The sequence below is a fragment of the Trematomus bernacchii genome, unplaced genomic scaffold (genome assembly GCF_902827165.1).
Source record: "Trematomus bernacchii unplaced genomic scaffold, fTreBer1.1, whole genome shotgun sequence".
Classification (NCBI taxonomy): domain Eukaryota; kingdom Metazoa; phylum Chordata; class Actinopteri; order Perciformes; family Nototheniidae; genus Trematomus; species Trematomus bernacchii.
The window spans coordinates 4,324,485-4,348,943 of record NW_022987698.1 but is presented as its reverse complement, the minus strand read 5'-3'; the positions used below and the strand labels follow the sequence as shown (position 1 = coordinate 4,348,943).

Below are 24,459 nucleotides of genomic sequence, written 5' to 3'. Positions count from 1 at the left end.
ATGCTCCCAGAAAAGAGGCTGCGATGAGAGCAGAGCTATACAAGTGCCTGTTTTTATTCACATTAACAAACGAAACGAAGACTTGACAATGACCAGTTGGCGGGGGAACATGCAACAGAAAATTATGATGTAATGTTTAAGCCACAGATTACAGTTTTTCAAAAATGTAAAAGGAATTCAATCATACAAAAGAAGCGCTAAATATACCCCTCCCATGTGATTGTGATGTTCAGCTTTCCCACAATACTGTTGAAGTGTACCTCTGCTCCTGCCGTTACTGTAATAAACTGACAATTGTATGGAAACTTGTAATCCAAATCCTTGTTAGTCTTTGCCACACAGCAAACAAAGGGCTCAAACGCAAAACCGCAATTCAGTCGAGTCAACTTTTGGTCATGTCTTTAAAAACCCTTAAAAACCGTTTGCATCTGAGAAAACACCCTAAATTCAGGCAAACTCATCAGAAAGCAGTCAAACCAAATCTGTTAAGACTCAAATTCAGCTGAAGCAGGTCTGTCGTGTGGCCTGAGGTCACCGTGGATACTCCTGCAGTGTATTGTACTCCTTATTAAGTGAACCCCATCACATCGGGTTCAAACCAACTGCACAGTGGCTGCCTGTAAGTAGCCCTGCAGGAACTGGAGGGCGTCTGCATTCAGACTGGTGCTCAGCATTGAGGGAACCTGCAATTGAGAAAAGAGGCAAGAATTACTCGTTTGCTTTCTGCATCGTCACATCCTCTGTTGCAGATCACAGCGGTGAAGTAATGATCTTAACCTTTCTTTTATTCCAAACAAATCCAAACTGTGCACTGACTCGGTGGGAGGCAAGGGGCCATACTGAATACTGGATAATTGTTCAATAATGTGTGGTAAATTAATTAAATATAAGAATGGGCATTGATTATTTAGTGGCCATCCACGAGGATAGGAATCAATTTTAAGATAGATAAGCTACACATGATGGTGTTTTCCCCTTAAATATTAACAAGCCACCTTAGGTAGAAGAAATACTTCCACTGTATTATTTGTCCTTCCTAAGTTACACATTCTGTACCACAGAACATGACCTGTGGCAGAAGTTGCATAGTATGTCCTGCACGTCTCTACATACCCTTCCCGGACAGGCAGTAGAGAGTTTGTGGAGCGACTGGGCCAGCAGGATCTTGGGGTTGCCGACAGCGTCTCCTATCGGGTCGTGCTCCTTCTTCCCGGCAAAGGCCAGCTGTGAAAAGGCCGTCTGATAGCCTGGTGTGTCTTCAATGTCAATGAAGTGCTCATCATCCGGGATGCTGTCATCTTCTGGCAGCTCAAAGAAACCAATGAGAGCCTGGAGCAGAGGGGTCCTGAACAGATATGAGAAACCCCAAAACTTCAGGTACAGTTTAACTCAGGACAAGAAACTATTACATGTCATTCAGGATGTTTTGCACTATTTCACTTCTTGTATTTACTTGCACTATTCTTTCTGTTTTTTTGTGTTACACTGTTGGAGGAGCCTGTGACCTAAGATGTTCATAGCTACACTTTAGCTATGTACGAATGACCAATAAAAGCCTTGAACCTTGTATGAGAAGAGCATTTCCAATCAATCAAACAAACGGTTTTCACACACCCACACAGTACTGGATTGTTAGTAGACTAAAGGTGTTCAGGGACTTTAACCGAGTAACTTCATGAAAAACACACACATACAGTGGAAGGGTATCTGTTAAAGCACAACGTGTCACTGTTGGGAATAGTTGGCAGCAACAAAAGGACATCAGAGCCAAAATGAGAAATCTGGGCTCATAATAAACTGTCTTTGCTTTCACCCTTAGGATTCTACATGGCCGCAGCTTTGTTCAGGATTATGCACTTTATGAGCACAGCATCAGCGTAATTAATAAAGGTCTGAAAAATAGATTTGACACAAAGCCCCTCTTCAAAGAGATTGCCTCAAGCCTGGATTCTTAACAATAAGGCTCTTATCATGCGAGTTGTTATATTGTTCATAGTCCCTTACAAAGTTACGTTTCATAAAATATCAATTTAGAGAAGCTGCTGCTTTGGTTGCCCTTTGGTCATTAGCCTTGCCTATTAATGCCCCAGGTTCATGATGTTGTAAATAGATTTGTTGCAAATAATGGTTGCATTTCCTCCAGACGGATCTCTTACCAAAGTTTAGTGTACTCTGTGTCCATCATTGACGGACATTCAGTAAGGATTTTTGTGATGCCAACAGCGCAGATCTTCTTTTCAACCGGTCCAGACACCTTCTGAACCTCTGGGATAATTATTTTCTCCAACACCATTCCAAACATCCTGCAAGACAAAAAGCAACCAGGATTACTACGTTACATGTTTACACTGATCCAGTGCCAGCTTTTGTGGTTTTGATGCCTTTAAGGTCAACAGAACAAGTTCCACTGCCTGAATGCTACACTGACTGATGAACCCACTCAAGAACCAGTCAAACATGAGTCTACTTCTGTCCACATCTTCTGGTGTATATGGAAATTAAACTTACTTTGGCTGGATGCTGTCGAACATCTCCTGAAGTGCAATGGCGCCGTATTTGACACAATACAGGTTGATAAACACTAAGAAGCCTGTGAAAGAAAACAAGTCAAATGTTAACATTTTAAACACAGCAGCATTAAATAATAAATAGTAGGGCTGCTCGATTATGGCAAAAATCATAATCCCGATTATTTGGGTAAATAATTGATATCACGATTATTAAAAATGATTATCCATTTACCTTGAAAACATCCATTTATTGAAAAAAAGAAATTTGAACAGTATGTTTTCAACAGTTGATTGCCCTGAACTTTAAGTATAATTCAACTGAAAAACCAATACAATTTTTTTTTTTTTTAATAAATAAAAAATACAAATAAAATAATCGTTTTATTTTTATGTTGTTTTCATAATCGTTGCAAGCCAAAAATCGTAATTGCGATTCAAATACGATTAATTGAGCAGCCCTAATAAATAGTATTCAAAACTAGAAAATTCAGAGAAATGTTGACTGACTGAAACTTGGGTGTGCGTCCCGATGCCAACATTACCCCCGCTGAGTAAGTATTAATAGCATTAGTTATATTGTTATGGTACAACAAAGAATATCCATTCATTTTAGCTCACTTTTAGCTGACTATTTTAACTGTTTATCTATTACATTTTTAGATAGTTGTAATTTTCTTAAATACTGAATCACTGACATCAGATGAATAGCTTTAAACAGAACATGAACATTGGTAAAGAGAGGATTGTACTAACTCTTGATGAACTTGGTGGTTTTGGAGCCTTGGAGCCTCTGGAAGAGCAAAATATAGATCTGTTTCCTGTACTGAGTGATGGACTCTCTGGCAAAACAAAAAACATAAAGGTTCAAATACATATCACCAACACATTCCACCAGTTGAGAACACAGCTATCGTGAACCTACGCGGGCATGTGCTCTATGATGCTGTTGATCAGGTAGAAACCTTGGTGGTCGTTGGCCTTGGAGGCGATAAGCTTTTGGAAAACTCCAAGCAAGCCCGGCTGAGAGGGAAAGATGAGCAAGATGATAATGAAGTGTTAGAATAGTGTCCACACAATGAATCAATCATACAATATTTAAATGATAAGAAATTGAATAATAACTGCTGTATACAACACACTCCCCACTTACGATTTTATCAGCAGCAGAGCTGGCAATAGAGGCACCTCCCTTCTCCAAGTAAGCCTGAAGCAGGCGCACGAGAGGGGGAATGTTCCCCGTCCGCTCCCAGAGCACGGGCTGCAGCAGGTGAGGGAATAACGCCATGTAAGAGGAGGGAATAGAGTTGGAGTGGATCTCTAGGAGGAGAGACATCACCTGGAACACGTAGGGAAGAAACTCTGCAACAGAGAACAGAGAAGGATGAGAAGAGTTACCTCTACAGCAGGGGTGTCCAAACGTTTTTCACCGAGGGCCACATACAGAAAAATATACGAAGGACTGGGCCGCTCACTAGAGGTGAGGTATATTGCCTCATAAGTTCAATTATAAGTTAGCAAAATCAATCAAATGTAGGTCAATGATGCTTGTGAGTGTTGGCAGCTCATCCCTTAAAACAGAAGCCTCAGATTGATCATAATAATGAGAAATAGGAAGGCTCTATTTCAAGCTTGTTATGTAAATAAGTCATTGGGCTTTTTTCTTATCAACTAAGATATGTTAGAAAATGTTTCCAACTTTAATTGACTGAATTTATTTGAAAAGTGGTTTTTATTAACACATGGATACTAGAGTGTAATATATTTTTACATTTATAGTTAAGAAGTACAATATAAGACAAGCCTAAGTTTAATTTGTGGGACATATTTCATTATACGTGCTGAGGGCCGATTCAAAATGGTCTGCAGGCCGCATTTGGCCCCCGGACCGTAGTTTGGACACGCTGACGACGAGCTCTACGTCATCAGCATGTTGATAAATGACATCAACATAAATCAATTCCATAGGTGAAAGACAAACCCTGGACATCGTTCTGCAGGATCTCAGTGAAGACGGGGAACAGTGCTTCCTCGAAGCTGCTGACCGTGGTGGGGTTGGCCTTGCAGGTGATCCGGACCGACAGGCACAAGGACTCGAACAGGTAGTGGTTAAAGTGAGGCTTGCTGGGATTCTGAAAACAAGATGTTGGCAAAGTTGACACGTGTATGCCCTGAACAAGCATCTTGGTGAATCAATCTGCATACTTCAAAAGTAAAAGGGAGTGTTACCTTGCTGACTAAGAGGAGCTTATGAGTGAGTTGACCAATCAGAGTGGGAATGTAGGGGACGATGGCATTCTGCAGCAGGGAGAAGCTGCGCATGATGGCTTTAGAAGTCAAAAGAAACAAAAAGGCATGATGAGGCTACTTATAATAACTTTGCAGTTGATTCAACACTGACATGGAACTGGTAATGAGGAGCATTTAGATGACGGAGAAAAGTCTGATTTACCTTTCATGATGTATTCATTTTCTTCAGACCCAGGAAGAGCCAATGCCTTGAACAAGTTGTTTAGCAGCTGTTCAGTAAAAGGGGCCATCTCTGCGGGCGTGATACTGACAAACAGAATTAAAGGGTTATTATATATAGTCTGAGTGGACTTTACACACATTGCCCCGTTTTTTTCCTCTGCTATCTTAATATCTGTTTGTGTGCTGTATAGAAGAAGAAGAAGATACACTTTATTAATCCCTTACAGGGAAATTTCTTTCCCCACTCTGTTGCGTTTACACACATTACACACACAGGGGAGGATATACATGCACACACACACAACCACATGCAGATAGGAGAGGTGGCAGAGCAGAGAGGCTGCCAGGTACCCGGCGCCAAGGGAGCAGTTTCGAGGCCTTGCTCAAGGGCACCTCGGCAGTGGCCGAGGAGGTGAACTGGCACCTCTCCAGCTACCAGCTCACTCCATCTTTTTTTGGTCCGATCGGGACGTGAACCGGCGACCCTTCGGTTCCAAGACCAAGTCCCTACAGACTAAGCCACTGCCGCCTATATGACTGCTATTATGGCATACACCGGTTCTTAAATATAGTGGTAATGATCTTGTTTCATACTGGATTCAGCAAATATGTGAGAGTTACACAGCTTGAATCTTTAGGATGTAAATAATATACTGAACAATTATTGTTGACTTTTTATTAGGGATGCTCCGATCGATCGGCCGCCGATCGATATCGGCCGATACTCACTTTCTGCCGATCGATCGGTGCTCTCTAAAAATGCCGATCGCGAGAGCCGATCGCATGACGTAAAATACATGACACTTTTCTCTGTGCGCGGCAAAACAAGCTCGCCAAAATGGCTTCACCAGTCTGGCAGTATTTTAAGGTGTCCGAAAAAGACAATAAAATAGCGGTATTCAACGTGTGTGAAGCAGAAATCCTGCAGCTCCGCCCGCTGTGACGGACCGGTGAGCGGAGCAGAACACACAAGAGTTAGACCTTACACACTTAGCTATTTTATCTACCTCTGGAACAAACTAAACTAGTTATAAATATGTTTATTCTTCACTGTCGGGTCACTCATTACTGGATCAGTGAGCTGCATGAGACGATACTGACAGGCTGCCAGGAGAGAGAGAGGGGGGGGGAGAGGAAAAGAGAGCGCTTCCGCTCATTTCTCCCGTGTTATTATCCAAAGTTAATGTAAACTTGAATAATGTACTTCATTTGAATGTAATAATTATGTTGGTTGTTGTTTGGAAGCGCCAGTGAATGAGCCCCATTAACTGAGTTTTAAACATCACTTTAAATGGAAGATCCCCATAGGCCCCGCCCACTCGATCGGATCGACAATCGGTATCGGCCGATACTGATTCTGGCGATCGGCCCCAAAATTGGCGATCGGAGCATCCCTACTTTTTATGCATTTGGAACTATTTGAAAACTGTTAGAAATAGTTTTGGTTCATTCAAATATGATTTCCCGTTTCCTATACTTCTTAATACTTACAGTGTGGAGTTGTTGGGGCCTCTCATGGTGAACAGCCTCTCCAGAGCGTGGGCAGCGTACGTATGCTCCACTGTGCTCTCCGCCTGCAGGTGACTTATCAGCAGAGGAACGGCCTGCAGCAGCTGCTCCTTAGGCAGCTAAGGGGAACGGACAAAGAGGCCGTCTGTGATGCTTTCATTTTGCCATTTGAACATTTGAAAAGGCGCTGAGAAAGTTAACAGTTCATACCTGGCTTCTGAAGATCATGACATACTTGATGGCATCTGCCTTCAGCACTGGGAACTCATTGACTAAAAAGACAAATGGTGCTTGATGTTAGCCAACAAACAACACAATTTGGAAATATAAGTTTTCCCACAACTCACAGAGCTGTTAAAGTAAGTTGCTGTTGTCACACAATACCATTTTATGATTCTATATAATATTAAGAAATGTGGATTATTCTTACCATTGGGGGATTTTAGGTCTGAGAGAATGTGGTTCACAAAGAACTCATTCAGATCCACCAACTCATTGGCTTGTGTTATCCCATGCTGGTGAGGGGGGAAAAGACAATCACTCAAACAGTTATTCTCATTATATCAAACACTTTTTATAAATGTACCTTTTTACTAGCAGTTATATATTCAACAATCCTCTGAAAATGTTTGCAACATACCTTCTGTGTCTGTGCTTTCGACGCCAGTGATGTGACCAAGTAGATGGCGGCATCTTTGTGTTTCCAGTTCTGCCCAGGGCTCTTGGCGTACTCTCCCAGCATAGAGTTCACATAGCCAGAGAAGATTGCTGTGACAGGGCCCTCAAAAAACTTACAGAGGCCCCTCACCAGGTCACATGCGGCCCTACGACGAGTGTCAATGTCTGAGGTAGGATGCGGGAAAGGGTAAACAGTGGGGACATGGTTATCATTGGAGCATTTTCTTCACAGTTAGTTATTTACGTGTGAACTTTTGAGTGCAAAACAAACCAACAACAAATAAAATAACTATGCATTTGGGGTTTGACGGATCTTATATGCCAGGAGACCCTTCACAAAACAATAGTTAAACTCAAAATGTGAAGAGGAACTACATATTCGTTTGTGTATTAATGTGAATGGTTTGCATTATGCTAAATCCTTACCAGATCCTTCAAGGTCCCTCCGGATGTATTCCTCAGAGTTATCTTCAAAGGCCTCCTCATCTGCACCTGATCAGGATTACAAACATCCTTGTCAGTATCACATAGTGCAGGTGTGTGTACCTGCAAGCAGAGCCCTGCACCAGCCAACCACTGATGACATTTCCAGGTAAAATCGAAAGCTGACATTTTTTTTTTTACTTACTTCTGAACTCCATGTTGGGCACAATGACCTTCTCACAGATGCTAGTGAGCGTGTTCTGGTCCTCAAATAGATGCTTGTAGTGTGGCCTTTCACACACCGATGCCAAGAACTGGATAGCATTGCTCACAAGCTGCAACAAATACAAGGTGCATTGTTAGTAGAGGGAAAGTGAACTTTGAAAAAGGACATAAACACAGTCAGGGTACATGACTCACCAGGTCATATTTGACTTCCTGGCCAGTAGAAACTAAAAGGTTCCAGATGGCCGTGACAAAGCGCGGCAGATACGGCTGGAACTCTTCATCGTACTTCTGAGCGTAGAGAGCTGCATTGTCACAGATCTGAGACTTCAGCAGCTCCAGGAGACCTGCTTCCTCCTCGTCCTAAGAGACACAGCCACACCATTCAAATCTCTGTAGCACCGCAATGGTGGAAATGTATTGCATGAGTGGAGAAAAAAAAAAGGAAAGAAATACTCACATTTGTTTGTAAAAGTTTATTATCCAAAGTTAGTAGGCCGTGAAAATTGGTCATCCACGTTTCCATGTTGTCTTCAAAAAACTCTGGAAGGTCCTTTGTAATAATACAGAGTTCAGTTGAAAGCACATTTTCACATCTCTGATGGAAGTGTAAATTCATTACTAAAACTGTAGATATGCTGACCTTCACATGGGGCAAATTCATAACGCATGATTGCCTTTCAATGACACATTCATTACAATTTATAATTACTATTTTGTCACATCAATAAAAACAAATGATAGCAAAACAGTTCAGAAAAGCAAAGCCTGGACGTACAAAGCTAATTTTACTGACCTGGAAGTTCAGACTGTAGAAGAGCTTAGAGATGAGTGTGAGGGAAGAGAAGAGGACCTTCAAGGCATTGACGTCTGTAGCATGAGTCTGACACAACTCAATAGTGGCCTACAGCATAGAGTGAACATTGACAATGAACAAAACTTCATCATATTTGTAATTGTAATATACTTATGTATAATACCTTGCTTTACATCTTGTTATTGTTAATTTGTAAATTCAACATGTTGATTGATTTATATTGTACAATGCCATGTCTTTTTATGCTGCTGCAACACAAACATTTCCCAAATTGGGATCAATAAAGTACTATCTTATCTTATATCCATGTCCAACCTTTTGAGATGGGTGAAGAGTTGTGGTAAATGAACCTCAAGTCATTACAAACCTTGAACAGCTCCGTCAGAGGAAGGGCAAACGTATCCAGCACTAGTTTGATCTCTGTCCAAAGCTCGTTTGACTTAAACTCATGGCGGTACCTTGGACACAAAGTTTTTTTTTTAATTAATAAAATGTGTTTAAATGTAATAATTACATTATTTTTAAAATGATTAAGCAATGATATTTACCTTTTAAAGAGAGAATGTGCAGTACGAAGCACTCCATTGATGATGTGAAAGTCTCCACTTCTGAAGTGGTTCACCATCTCAGTTAGCAGGTCGGGCCATTTCTGAGGGAAGTCTTCCCTTCCTATGATACTGATGGCATCACTCAACTGTGGAAAGCAAAGCATAAACAGGGGCTTGGATGAGTATCTTCCTACACACTTTTAAATTAGATTTCTTTAAACACTATAATAATAATAATAATATGTGAGGATGTACCTGTTTTTGAATCTGTTCTGGGCTGCTTAGCATCAAATTGACTATGTTGGCTTTGATCGCTATTCGGTCTGCATCAGAGACTTTGTTTGGTTCATCTTCAACCTTTAGAAAAACATGACAAACGCAGGACAATCAACTACAACCCCAGAATACACAGAACACCTGTTCTGATCAGACTTTGTACAAAATGCTACTTAAGGTACAGTTTGTCCCATGTAGCCTCAATCTGATGCCAGACATGCAGGGTGAGACACTGTACCTACAAACAAGTAGGATGGAGGATATATTGATATCATATTGGTGTTGTGACTAGATATCATCTTATATTTTGAATATTGTAATATGTCATACATATTAGTCTTTCTCTGGTTTTAAAAGGCTGCATTACAGTTAAGTGATAATACTGAACATACTGGACTGTTCTATGTTTTGCTTTTACCCACTTAGCAATTCAGCACACATTACAGAAGGTTATTCCTAAAAATCTTATTGTGTAAATATGTTTTGAAAGCACAAATAGTCAACCATAGAATATACATCCTGAGGTATTTGTCCTTTATAATTGTGATGTTTATTTTCTCCATAATATCCATCCCTACATACAAGATACTAGTGTACACAATATGTAAACATGATGTTACTCAGTGAGACTCACAATGCGCCAGTTTCTTTTTATGTAATTCTTGAAGGTAACAGCAGCACAGACTCGAATGACCTGGTCTTGGGACTTCTCCAGCATAGTGAGCAGTAACAACGGATAGTTCTGGTTGCCCTCCACTGATTCAAGAAACTTTTCAGCTAAGAAAAAATAGAAAATAGAAAGCAGGAGAGACAACACAATCAAGTTAATCATTAGCATAGACAGGTACATTAAAACATGTATTTTTTATAAACCGTATGAAGATATGCAATGATGTGTCATTACGATGTTTTACCTGGACGTCTGACTGCTGGATCTGGGTCCAGTGTTTTCCTGAGGAACTCGGTGAGGCTTTGGAGGTTAGCATCATTTAGCTCCATGCTTGTCACTAAAGAGAGTGAATGAGAGAGATAACTCAGTATCTGGAAACTATTCAAAGTTTAACGTGACACACATGTGTGACATATTGGTTACTGTAAGATCATGATACCTAAAAGTTTATAAATGCGGGCAAAATGCAATTGTAATTCATGTTTGTTGTGTATGAAATTGTTTTTCTCACTGCTCTATCTAACAAGTCAATGCAGTTCTTGTTACATAGTTCACATATATTTTGCTAGTTTCAGTCATGCTCAACTTGCATGCATTCAGTCTGACGTTAGCTTGCTAGCAGCTAACAAGCTAGGCTACATAGCCTCAAACTGACGTTAGCTCAGTTGGCCCCGCTGACTGCAGATCGGTTTATGCAGTCTGATGTCTAAGCTAGCTGTCTAGAAAGCTGTTTTCTACAAGTTAAATACAAGCACATGGCGATCACTGCATCGATGTAACGAACAGTTATATCTAACAGAAGTTATCTCCTGATCCAATGTCCTAAACTAAACTAATTTAACGTACAATCTTATCTAAAGCCGCATAGAAGGCAGTATCCCATTTCCATGGATTAGACTGATCCAGGTCCTCCAAAGTCAGCCTGCTAATGTTAGCTGCTAGCATGCTAATGTGTTTTCTGCTAAGCATAAAGTTAGCTAACAGTCCGAACAGTTCAGATTTACTGCCAATATATTGGACCAGCACCCAATTTACAAGTGTGTACCCCGCATGACTGTATATAATTCATGTTAAAGCAACGGGATATCTTACCGTTACCGTATATTCAGTCAGGATGGGATGGGAGGCACTACAACCCGATCAGCCGCGCGCTCACCGTGCCAGCTTTCAAACGTCTGAGCAAAAGGAACTGCGCGGTCACCATACTACGCACGCGCAGAAGACAGAGGAACGCTCTTAGACACGCCCCTTGCTCGGTCTCCATCAAGTGCAACACAAGACAACTTTACATCAAATACTCGTTCAATATTCAAATTAAAGGTTTTTAATCATACCTGCCGATGCTGTACATCATGTATGTTGTCATATGTATTTATGTTGCTATCTGTATGTTTAGTTAGTTGTGAAAACAAATAACCTTCTGGGGAAATAAATCCAATACAGTTCAAGTAAAATAGCTTTCCTATGTACCATTTTTTCATATGGGTTGTCTTGTCTTTTTAAAATAATATTAGGGTGGTCGATTCTGTACACAACACCTTGTACATGCATTTCTTGCGCTCGCCCTGTGGATGCACTCCCGCATTATTCTTTGCACTGTGTATTCTCTTGTTTATTTTTGCAATGTGTATTTCATTATTTACTTTGTATGTAATATTGTGTGTACAATATTGTTTGACTGTTTGTTTATTACCTTTGTATTCTAAACTACCAAAAATAAATGAGTGGTATGTCAGTGAGTGTTTGTGTTGGATTTATAATAATCCATATTAAATTCTGTATCCTCGTACAGTTGGTCATACTAAGTGAATGAATACAGCCACATTGAGCTCTTCCCATTTTAATCGTGAAAGCATAAAGGCATTCATCACAGAATGACAGCCATTAACAATAATGCACTTAGAACAATATATCTGAAATGTAAAACAAAAAACAGCTTCAAACACAGTGAGCTTTTAAAACTACAAACACATTTTTAAACAACAACACAAAGTTAACACTTTTAGTGAGCTTGCCCCCTGCCTGTCTCACAGGAACAGCGGCAACAGAGGCTCAGAATACGGGCATGCTACAGGTTGTGCGTCTGGCGTATGTTTAAGGTGTCTCGCAGCATCAGGTCACGGAGTCGCCAAAGTGCATCTGCCATTGTCTTGTGGGCCCCCTTACTCTTCAGCCAGTGGGATGGCAGTCTGCTCTCCTGCTCTTTAGTGAGGCGCACATCTTGTTTTTGAACTGTAAGTACACAAATAAAACATTAAGATTATACATCTTAGAATATTTACCATTCTACATTAATGTATTAATAACATTTTAGGGTTACTGAATATGATGTTGATGTACTATATTCTGTTCAAGGTTTATGGAGTTGAACAAAATATGTATTTAAGTGCATGTCTAGTGTGACTTTAATCACTTGTAATCAAAAAACAAGACTAACCTGAAAGAGCGTGGTCCCACTTGCTGATGGTAGAGGACTCTGCAGTCAGGCCCTCGATGTATCTGAGGTATGCCTCAGAGTGGAGCAGCCGCTGAGATTTGGCTGGTGGGGACACGAACATGGGGGTGGAGGGCTGCTGGTGCGCAGGCTGTCCCATCTGGCCTTGTCCTGGGTACGGTGGGGGAGCCTGCTGCCCTTGGCCAATCGAACCCATCTAATGAAAATATTGGCATTCATACAGGATTACATTTTCATTATCATCTTGAGATAATTGAAGTCCCAATCTGCAATGGGTGTCAGAAAATCTTCAAATGCATCACATAGTGGTTTTTACATGTTCTGTTGATTAGGGCTTCAAGCACAACGTTTTCTACCAGGGTCCACATATTTAAATACATAACAATCATTTGAATGCTTCTTTAATGATTCAAAACACTAATACTCAAACAACACTGTGTGGTAATATGTGTATTATGTTTCTTTAACTAGTGCAGTATTTTAAGTGTAATGTATGTTTCTAATCCCAGACAGAGATATGATAGGAATATCATAGTAATATTGTGTAGGGTTTAAAATGATGTGTGAACTGTTTCAATGTTCTATGATAAAGGCATACTTCTGACAATATCTATACTGTGTTTATGAAGAATATTACTGAATAAAATACTTAGTGAATGGGGAAAAGGGCTTACAATCAGAGCTATGTCCCCCTTTTACATATGGTTGCCTGTTTACAGAGCCTTACAGATTACCTGAGATCCTTGAATGTTTCCTGCTCCATGAACACCTCCCGGGCCGTTGACACCTGTGGGGATATTCAACATCAAGACACTGTCAAGAAGTGCAGCAGGCCATTTGATATTGGTTTAAATTACAAATACTAAATTCAATTTCTGAAATTAACCAGTGCCATTTTAATATAGACTAGAACAATAAGGAATGCCAATTATTAATATTTTAACAAAAATATATCAGGTTTATGATATTGAGCAGGACAAATAGCTGAGCCCCAGTTGAGGATGTTATCTCTCAACTGACTAGTGATTTCAGGACCTCAGCCTATTGGTACAGGTAGCCCCTCCAGCATGTCAGATTGGCAGACAGGAAGCAACTGCGTGGCAGGTGGGGTTGCTATGACAGCACTCTTACCAAAGTACGGCATTCCAGGAAACCCAGGCATAACGGGCAGGAGATGTTGGGGAAAGACAGGCACCCCCATGTGATGTGGTGGCATGCCAGTCATACTAACCATGCCTTCACCGTATCCCTGCATCATAGCTGACCTATATGCACCCATCATACCTTCTTAGGAAGGGACAGTAGTAACACAAGACAGCAACATGCATCAGTCAGACATGCATCAACTACTTGCACTACCAAGCATGCAGAAACATGTTAATATATATGCTTTCATTCAATCAACAGAGCACTATGATGTTTTTGAACTGAAATAAAAAGGCACAAAAGTTAAATATGCATAATGAATACCATTTTGTTGGCATGCACTATTGTCAAGCACTTATTCATTTTTAAAGGGCAGTGTGTAGAATTTGGAAGCAGCTAGTTTTTTGTTGCAGATTTGAATTGAAGTGAATACCCTGCTGCTAACCCCTCCATTTTCAAGACTGCAATGAGCCATCATTGCTAAACCGTGTTCATTTTGTGGCATCTTCCAGGACCTTAAAATAAGGTCTAAAATGACACTTCTTTAGAAACGACCTAATTCAGCCTGTGGCCTGCATTACCACAAGTTTTAACAAATTCAATCTGCTAATATATTCCCCTAAATACTACACACAGGCTCTTTAAATCCCAATCCTCAAACAGTGGACAGCAACCTTAAGCTTCATGTTCTGCATTAAAATACAGATATATGGATTCTACCATGATGTTAATAATACAAAGTACTGCACAACACTCAAGGTTTGGGCTTATAAATAAGTTAAATGATGTTAGAGACAACATATAATTAAATCAGGACACATGCAGGCATGGGTGTGATTAGGAAACTTGTAACAAATGACAAAACATCTGGCAGTTAAGCTTCTTATTCCAGCCTAAGTGATCCCTCTGCATCTATGAGGGGTAACCTGACACAGGCGTCATGCTGTGATTTAGCATCCCCATGGGGATTGGGGGAGGGACCAGCCCCATCAGTGCCCCTACTGGGGTACCTGCTCTAGGCGACGTCTGATGATGGGCCCTGTCCCGCTCCTGCTGCTCTGCCAATTTAGCTGCTCGCTCTGCAAAGCAATAAAGACCAGCAAAAGTGTTAATTTCATACGGTTCACAACTTTTGAAACACAAACATCTAGGTGAAGAATAGAATCAAACCCCCCACCTTCATAATCTGCTTTCCTGGAACCCTCGAGGTTCCTCCACTCTGTGCCGACGAGGCGGCTGAGCTCCCCGAAGGAGAAGTCTGGGTTCCGGGCTTTGATGACCGCCCGCATCTCACTGCTGAACAGGATGTAGCCACTCATGTTGATCTTCCGCTTGGAGCCCTCCTTCTTTGGAAGGCCCTTTACGGATTTTGGTGTGGACTGCAACCGAACACAGTACAAAGTGTCTTTACATGAATGCTAACAGCATGTTTTCATAGAATATTAACATTTGTAACTAAAATCTTCCACCCTGACCTGCGGAGGAGTGTAAGGCATGGTATCCATGTCACTAGACATGGAAGAGTGCCTCCGAGAGTGTGACCGGTCCCCTAGCTCGCCATCATCATCCCCAAGATCCTCTAGCTCCTCATCTGTCATATCAGCAAACTTGGCCTCCAGTTTCTCAATTTTTTTGTCCAGCAGAGGGGAGGGCTCCTTCTGGGGCACTATGAGCTTCCTATATAAAGACATCAGAAAACAATATTTACCGGATTAATAACCTTTTTTCAAATGACTCCCTCCTTTAGGAAGAATAAGTTATTCTTTAATTAAACTGTGCAACAAGCATAGACAATCAAGGACTTGATTCCGCCAACACTTGTTTCTGTATCAGTGCATAACTACCATGTCATTTTTGTACATAATTATTGCTAATTCACGTTAACTAAAACGTTTTTCACCTAAAATAGTAGATTTCATCCTCCACCACTTTCCCAGAGAGTGAGAAGCGCTTAAGGCCCTTGAACTTCTTCATCTGCTTCTCACTCTCGATGTAGCGGCTCTCACAGAGCAGCACGTTCTCTTCAGGCACTTCAGTTGGCCGGCAGGAGAGATAGTCTTTGAAGGACGACACCACACACTTCCCTAGGAAACAAGACAGCTGTCTGAGTACACGATCTCTATCAACTACATAACTGAGACGTCCTACACTGCAGGATTTATGAAAACAAAGCGGTACTTGTGCAACATGTTACCGATGACGCAGGTCATAGGGCAAGTCTCCTCAAGGTTGCTAAGGAACACTTCCTTCTTGTAGAACATTTTCGTTGGCTCGTGCTCCGTTTCCTCTGGATGAATGAAGATTGGACCAAAGAAGTAGCCTGCTCCGTCTCGCATCCACATTTTCTCAATCCTGTTCAATATAGATACAAAAACTAGAATGACCTTCGTAGGGTTGTTGCCTGCAGCAACCACTCAAGTTCCAGTTTTTTGTTTTTTTTATTTAGCCTTTATTTATACAGGTTTAAAATCTCATTGAGACACAAGGTCTCATTTCCAAGAGAGACCTGTCAGTGGTAACACTACCACACAAAGTTACAGACAGACAGGACACTAAACACAGAGTTTACAACCATGTCTGTCCAGACTATGAAAGTATGAAATTTTTTTTTGTCAAAATGGAAGTGATTCATATATTGGTATATATATATGGTGGTATTGGTATTAAATTCCAGTTTAACACAAGTTTAGGGTCATCATTTCAGTATCCAACTACCGGTAAATGGAAAATATGGTTACAATCTACCGTTTTTTGTCTGAGTTATGGGGTTGAATGTCAGCTAGACAAGTGCTTTTGCAGAATTTTATGTTGAAGTTGAAGTTGTATATATTTACTCTACCTGCCCACTCGGTGGCGCACTAGTCCATGTGAACCAATGTAAACACAGTCTCCTACTTTCAGCAACAGGTTGTTGTAGCAGAGCTGCTCGTAGTATTGACACCCCGGCTCCCCATTGGTCATATCCATGGGAACATCCTCCCTCTCCTGCAAACACAAGTAGTTAACCTGACAGTAGCCTTCTTTATTTTCTGTCATCGGGAAGAGGAATAAAAAGGGTATTTACCTTGTCTACAATACCGTCTGTCATTTTGATTTCATCCACCACCTCGGGAGGTTTCTCCTCTTGTTTGGGAGCAAACACGGAGGCCACACGGACGACAGGTAGGGGGACCTCTCTGGGAACAAACCGCACTGAGCTTGGGGGCATGGTCCACATCTTGATCTTCTTGAAGGACTTGGACTTGGCAGAGTAGCGCGACTCACAGACATAAACATCGTCAGCTCTGAAGCCTTCTGGATGAAGTTTGAAGTACTCCTTAAAACCAACACACCATAAATATTGAATTAACACTGAAAACACATCGAAACAGTTCAAAACAACCTAACAAACATAGGAAAAAGAGTATTTACCTTTACAAACATGACCACACATTTGCCCAGAATCTTACTGACAGGAGCTTTGTTGTAATAGTCACTTTTAAAAACTTCCTTCTGCAAGAACTTCCTTGTGGCCAGATGAAATGTTTCGTTTGGTCTGTAGAACCAGCAGCCATAAAGCCACTTCTCACCTGCATGTATTAGATGGGGGAAAACAGAATAACGTCTGATTAAAAAGGATTAGTCTTATTGAACAGAAACACTAACTGAATATGCTGCAGGTCACAAACAACTATTGTCATGATTTTTGTCATTAAAACATCTAATTATTGTGCAATAATGAGACTGACCAGTGTCGTCTTGCCAAAGGCGTTCAATGTAGATGATGTGAGGCTGGAGGTTAGGCTCTGCAGGCTCCACATACACATAGTCTCCCACGTGGTACATGCTGTCTTTGAAGCTGCAGTCCTGACTGTATGTGCGCTGCAGGTTAGACTGCCATGATCCTCCAACTGAGTCCTCTCTCTTCTCAGCTTCTGGGGATTTAGAGGTGACACAATAAGATAATGCCACAGTATATGCTAAGACAATGTATGACAGAACTTCAAATACTGTGACCTTTCAAATGTGTTTATCATTATACCCCTTTTTTCCTCTTCCCTCTTGATTTTGTCCTCCTCAAACTCCTTGGGGAGCTTCTCTTTCTTTTCCTTCTCCACATCACTATGCAGATGTTTGGAGGTGTAGCTGAGGGCAGGAGACATCAAGATCTCTCCGTTCTTACACAGCTCGTCTCTGATCCGGATGAAGAACTGCTGCAGCTCCACAGCGTCTTCGAAGATCTCGGAATCGGTCCTGTAATAAACATAGCGTTTGAATAAATGTAAGCTTTCTTTGAATACATAATCCTACCACAAAAAAGCATTAAATAGGAAAAGACAACAGCCCCCTCACCTATTCAACCGTCTGGCCTTTTCCAGCACTTCAAACATGTGGTCCTGAAACACATCCAGCCTCTTATAACGCCCTCGATCTACATTAGTCCTGATAATCTCAAAGTTCAGTGGTGGCTTCTCAGGATTTGCGGGATCTACGGCAGGTATCTCCGCGAGTGAATCGCTGTAGCAACGGCCCTCGTCATCTTGGTGACCGAGCACGGAAACAAAGAGGCTGCGGACAAGTTCCTGAATGAGGCGTGGTACATCCGGCACATGGTCGTCATCCCCCCCCTCCAGGTCCCGCCTGGTCTCCAGCAGCACTCTGTGCAGCATGAGGGCGTCGCGGTAAATCAGAGACTCGGGCTCGTTGTAAGTACAGGCATTGTTGAACATGAGCACCAAGTCCTCCACCAGTGCATCCACATCCTGGTACTTGTTAGCCAACATGTGGCTCTTGATCTTCTCCATGTCGACAGGTTTCTTGATAGCGATGTAGTAGTCAGGCAGCTCAGCCCGAGACGGCAGCCGCAGGAATATTGTGCTGAGGCGACGGCCCCGCTTATCTGTGAAGTTCTTGACAGCCTCATAGAGCTCATTCAGCTTCTGCTGCAAGGGTGTTAAGTACTTGGACTTCTTCAGAGTAATGCTGTTCTTTCCTGAAATCAAATAAAGTCAATGTTGATGAAAACAAACTCACACCATAGCTTGGATTTCATTCAATAAAAGCAAGTAAATCTGGTTGACAAAGTTAAGTACTTATTTTCAACTTTGGAGACATCATGTCATCATCATCTGTTGCTGGCCCAAGATCCTTGCGTCTGTCTTTCATAATCTTCTCTAGGACGTCAGCATCGTTGTAGACCTTGAAAACAACAACAGAGTCATCACGAGGAGCTCCTAGTTCCTGGATGAAGTTCATTTGACTTGCTGTTAACTAGATACAAATATCTAACAGATCTTACCCGAGAGCCTTCTTCATTGTAGTGTCGAGCATTGCGGAACATCAGCTTCATCTCTTCCACCATTGCATCTTCAGTCATGTACTTGTCTGAGCGGATGTTGTGCTCAATGGTCCTGAGGTCCATTGGCTCCAGGATGACTTTGTAGTAGTCGGGATAGTCCTTCTTCGAGGGCTTGACCATGAAGAGGTCACAAAGTCTCCGACCAGTGCTAGCTTCTCGCGCCTCGGCCACGGAGGCAAAAAGAGTTTTCATTCGGTTTTTCTTCATATTCTTCTTGTGACTGGAAACAAATTGCGGATCAACTGTCGATATACCTCCACACACTTCAGAGATTTGATTAGGTAAAAGTGCAAACCTTTTTCTTTTTGTGCTGCTGGTGTCAGACGTTGCAGAGGAGAGCATGCTGTCTCCATCATCATCATCTCTCTGTAAGAGCTCTTTTCTCTTCATCTAAACAGATAACAGGTGATATATGAAACAAGTGGCTATAATGCCTCTTGAATATTAAAGTAGCTGGTCAAAAGTGTGCGTTGGGACTGACCTGCTGAATGTGTTGGAGTTTGAGTGCACGCTTGTAGATGGAGGAGTGAGGAACATTGTAGCGTTTGGCATTCTCAAACATCCGCATCAGATCAGAGTCGATATGCTCCACACTCTCATATTCGTTGCTCTTCATCTTGTTCCTGTGGGGAATTACGGGCTCTCACATTTGGAAAGGAAGGCACAGAAAAACTGTACTGTACAGTGAGTGTGTGTGTTGCCGTAGGGGTAGAAAATAAAAAAAAGAGAAGGTTGGTAAAACAAAATAAAACAAATCAGTGATTAAAGCATGAATTAGAAAAGATGGAGCAGAGGGAGAATGGGATTTGATCCAAGAAATGTTTGAAAAGCTTGAGAAATTTCAGATTTTAGTTTAAAAAGGGACTTTTTTTCTATAATATTGTAACTAAAATGTTCCATTACAATAAATGCATGTATTGAACAAATTGCTTGATGTGAGATATTAATTTTTCCGGTAGATATTCCGTAATATGAGACTGAATTCACAGTATCTACAATGATATAAAGAAGTACTAGTACTAGTGTTTTTTTTAGTAACTTATATACTTTCTCAGGACATTTTAAAGGGTAGTCAAATGTAACTTGATGGATAAACAGATCTATATTTACATGCAAACTAGAAATATTACTTACAACAATATTAATGTGCTTCTTTTGCAAATCAATTTGAAATGTAAGCTAAGAAATATCTAAGTTAAATTGGTATAAAATCCCTGCATTAATACTTAATAGAGCACATTATACTAATAGCCTTTCTGCTTAAACTTAACTTTGAAATGGAAATGAAAATGTAATTATTGTTCAATATACTTCACTTTAAAAGAATAACATGTCAAAGCATATCGAATCTGTGTTGAACTCAGGGGGTGACACCACTCAGGGTGGCACAAAATGGAACAGTTTTTAATGTTGTAAAAAATGTCTGCTCCTTGGGGACAAAGACATAAAAAAGAAAAAAACATGCAAACGTAGATCACTACTAGTTCTGTCATACTTGATCAGATGGAGGCAGATGGGCTGGTTGATCTGGTGGTAGTAGTCGGGGTAGTCCTTCCTGGAGGGCAGCTGCAGGAACGGCTCAGAGATCAGCTGGCCCTGGCTGTTCCTGGCCCCTCGCACCGCCTCATACAGCTGGAAGATGGGATTACTCATGTCCATGTTAGAGGTCATACTCTCTGCTTCAGATTCACCCTCATCATAGTGGACGGACCCTGAGAAAATTGTATTAGAGATAAATAAACAATGACACAGCCATTAATTACCATTTGTTGTACAGAGGATCTTCATGATGAATGTAAGATATAGAGGTAAAGAAGTACCGGAGAGAATGCCTTCCTCATCACTTTCATACTCAAGAGCCATGGTGATCGCTGAGAGGCGGTCACCCTGGGCAGACCTTCTATTCCTAGAGCCAGAGAAAAAGAGTGGTGAAGCTAACATGACTTTTTTCCACTTTAGTCTGAGAGTTGTCTCCTATTTATTTACCTGATACGAATGCTGGACTTGATTGGCTCTCCATGCTCCATCTCAGACTTCTTTTGTGAGAACATCTTTTTGATGGTGTTTGCATCCTAGGAACATAGGAGAGCTCTTAGGTATCCAGGCAAACACTGAAAATTACATTTAGCACCAATGATATTCTGATGTACACACTTACCTTAAACACTTGCGATCCAGGCTCATTATACGTTTTGGCATTCTTGACCAGCAAATCTATATCTTTAGCCATGGCACTAACGCTCCTGTAGTGATTCAACTAAAATAAAATATATGTATTGGACATTTTCATCATTCAAATGTTTGCATATTTAATGTAGAAGATGTAACAGCATACCTGGATCTTCTGAGCCACAATTTTCAGATCTATTGGTTCCTTAATGATGGCATAATAATCTGGGTATTGCTAAATGAAAAAGGCAAACTACGTATCAAAGCAGAGTCCAACATTTGACTGATCATTTCTCAAGTCATACTGAGGTGCTTGTACCATTTTGGAGGGTAGCTTCTGAAACAGCTCGCTGACCAGGCGGCCTGTGGGCTCAGTGTGAGACACCACGGCATCAAGGAGCTGCTCGAGGACTTCTTTCAAGCAGGTGGGTGCATTCTGTCACACACAGGTGGTCACAACATTTAGGTAGATACTACATTGCTTTTAATGTATATTTGACCATGCAAATTAAAGCAAACTTCCAATTATGTATACCAAACCACCCAGTTGTGTTGTATGCATAGACTGTATAAAGAAGTGGACATAGCCCCTCAAGATAGAAAAGTGAAGCCAATCTTGTGCATTGTACTTGCATTTATTCAAATGACCAGCAGGTGGAACTCCAGTGGTTGCAAAAGATGTCCAATTGTGTAGAAATCTATGATAAAATGACCCTACTTCTCAAATTATGTTTTACTTCAATAGACATACAGCTGTGACGATTATGGTTCCATTGACTACTTTCATGTCTTCTTAAATACACAATGATTTTTATTTTGTAAACTATGACCAAGTCGCAACCACAGTGACCCGTCAATCATGATAAAGTAGAAATGTATAGCGCAGTTTTATTATTTGGTCAGAAAACGAATAAATTCCGGTTAAAACTAGATTAGATGACGATGGCAAAAAGGCCAACCTGAGGATTTAAAATATTCACAAACTAACGGTTCAATCATGGTGGCTATGTCCATGTTTGAAAACACCAGCATAATAGACAGAACAATTAAGATATTGTAATTTGATTAAACAGATCAGAAACACTGATTTTTAACTAAATATGAATATAGTCAGCAGTATGTGCTAAATTAAGAATAATAATACATATGTGTTATCAGTCCTGTGTATGTCACCTCATCCTCAGTGGACCCTCCGGGGTTGTCTTGTGCATCGTACCCATCTTCATCATCATCATCATATTCGCCTCGCTGAACAAACTCGTTCTTGGTTCTCAGGTAAAGGTCCCAAAGTTTACAGGCTGCTCTGTACTCAGGACTGTCCGACTATATAGACACAACAACACATATTCATGTCGGTGCACAAACGTAATTTCCTGCCTACAATCAGAAATGTTTTATTATTATATATTTGATTGTTTTTTTCTTACCTTGTAGTATGTTTTTGCATTGTTGAACAACAGTTGAAAGTCACTAGTGAGTTGTTCAACATCATCATACTCCTCCATCTTTAATTTCTGCTGGATCTTCATCATGTCAATAGGCTGAGACACCACATGATAATAGTCCGGTTGATTCCTGTAATGAAAAGAGATTTGTACATTTTAATTTAACAAATTCATGTTTAATTCATGTTAAAGGTCCCATGACATGGCCATTTCTACTGATCATAATTCCATTGTTGAGGTATACTAGAATAGATTTACATTGTTCAATGTTCCAAAATCACATTGGTTTTCTCATACAGCATCTCTGTATAGTATGTGTATTCACTCTCTGTCCTAAACGGCTTGTTGGAGCTCCTGCCCCCCCCCCTCCCTATGAGCCCACTGTGCTCTGATTGGTCAGCTCGCCCACTCTGTTCTGATGAGTCTACCACTATGGTCTACCACCGTTACAGCGGAACATCAGTGATTATGTGTTACAATGGCGTTAGCAACCAGAAAATGACACCAGTAATGACAAACAGATGAGAACGCTGTGTGGGGTCTGGGTGCCGTGTTGGCGGAACGTTGCGAGGCTCGCTGCTGCGAGGAGCGGACAGTGTGAGCTGGCTTACTGGTGTGGTTTCCTGGTTGCTGCGTGGGGTCTGCGAGACAGCGAGACACAGCGAAACTCAGCCTGAGCACACGCGCGCACACACACACACACACACACACACACACACACACACACACACACACACACACACACACACACACACACACACACACACACACACACACACACACACACACACACACACACACACACACACACACACACACACACACACACACACACACACACACACACACACACACACACACACACACACACACACACACACACACACACACACACACACACACACACACACACACACACACACACACACACACACACACACACACACACACACACGTAGCCTGGCTGTGAGTTTGTGTGTGTGCTCAGGCTGAGTTCAGGCTGAGTTTCGCTGTGTCTTGCTGTCTCAGGCTGAGTACAGGATAAGGCTGAGTGAGTGTGTGTGTGTGTGTGTGAGGAAGTCCACGGATTGGTCCGCGTTTGGTCCGTGTAGCCGTTACGTCACTTAGACCCTTACGTCACTTGGTACCCGGAAGAATAAAATGGAAAAATAAAAATCTCCAACGAGGCGTTCTGGGGCAGCATAGATAGACAGGTCTTTTCTGTGTTAGAGTTTTACTCGCTACAGGGTGTACTTTGAGGGTTTGTGACTTTGCAGACCGTTTACATGCATAAAAAGCTACATAACACACAAGGGGACGGGTAATAACCAGAAAAGCATGACATGGGACCTTTAAGGGAAGTTTAAGAAGTAATTGAATATGCACATATCTAATGATTTGTTCCCTCACCTTCGTTTTGGTGCTCTGATGAAAAGCTCACACAACATCCTACCCTGATCATCCTTGTAATCTCTGATGGTGTTGTACAGTTCATGACAGACAGCAATCTGCAGGGCAAAGAAATAAACACTGATAAATGTCTGCATCCTTCCGCATATCAACTACATGTATTGAAGTATTAATATGTAAAAATCAGTTTGAAAAAGAGAAACTGAAACTGAAATGATTTGTTAATTTACAGGATCCACAGTAGGAATGTTTGAGGTCCTTCTCCTCTTTCTCCCAATTGAAGACGCTAGAGATGAAGACTGGTTATCGTCAAAATCTCCTCCACTCACACTGCTAGACGGGGATGTTGCCCTTCTCCTTTTCAAGGCCAT

At 41.3% G+C, this 24,459-nt stretch overlaps 2 protein-coding genes across 4 annotated transcripts; both read right to left on the bottom strand.

Annotated features, from left to right (window-relative positions):
* Nucleotides 1-36: 36 nt before the first annotated feature.
* Nucleotides 37-11,322, bottom strand: cse1l (CSE1 chromosome segregation 1-like (yeast)). Of its 2 annotated transcripts, none has more exons than XM_034139162.1 (25): nt 11,218-11,322; nt 10,370-10,462; nt 10,090-10,232; nt 9,435-9,536; nt 9,180-9,325; nt 8,999-9,089; nt 8,611-8,718; nt 8,275-8,367; nt 8,010-8,177; nt 7,795-7,924; nt 7,593-7,658; nt 7,129-7,331; nt 6,919-7,003; nt 6,699-6,760; nt 6,471-6,607; nt 4,960-5,063; nt 4,737-4,834; nt 4,489-4,639; nt 3,661-3,869; nt 3,433-3,530; nt 3,264-3,349; nt 2,509-2,590; nt 2,157-2,303; nt 1,114-1,345; nt 37-683 (listed from the first exon to the last, which is right to left on the bottom strand). In XM_034139162.1, the coding sequence occupies exons 2-25, from the start codon at nt 10,452-10,454 to the stop codon at nt 594-596; spliced, it is 2,916 nt and encodes a 971-aa protein (XP_033995053.1). In that variant the 5' UTR covers nt 10,455-10,462; nt 11,218-11,322; the 3' UTR covers nt 37-593. The 2 variants fall into 2 exon arrangements, with proteins under 2 accessions (XP_033995053.1, XP_033995054.1); XM_034139163.1 differs by having other exon boundaries at nt 11,224-11,276.
* Nucleotides 11,323-11,952: 630 nt separating this feature from the next.
* On the bottom strand, nt 11,953-24,459 carry LOC117489904 (protein polybromo-1-like). 2 transcript variants are annotated; one of them, XM_034139473.1, is made up of 29 exons: nt 24,319-24,459; nt 24,089-24,186; nt 22,661-22,808; nt 22,407-22,556; nt 21,553-21,669; nt 21,400-21,468; nt 21,223-21,321; nt 21,051-21,136; nt 20,885-20,970; nt 20,560-20,776; nt 19,546-19,687; nt 19,360-19,454; nt 19,005-19,284; nt 18,799-18,904; nt 18,059-18,698; nt 17,748-17,959; nt 17,455-17,640; nt 17,138-17,295; nt 16,791-17,042; nt 16,566-16,711; nt 15,921-16,078; nt 15,627-15,810; nt 15,202-15,403; nt 14,904-15,105; nt 14,737-14,805; nt 13,712-13,867; nt 13,315-13,367; nt 12,563-12,776; nt 11,953-12,357 (listed from the first exon to the last, which is right to left on the bottom strand). In XM_034139473.1, exons 1-29 carry the CDS (start codon nt 24,457-24,459, stop codon nt 12,194-12,196), a joined length of 4,830 nt encoding a protein of 1,609 aa, XP_033995364.1. In that variant the 3' UTR covers nt 11,953-12,193. The 2 variants fall into 2 exon arrangements, with proteins under 2 accessions (XP_033995364.1, XP_033995363.1); XM_034139472.1 differs by having other exon boundaries at nt 19,005-19,454.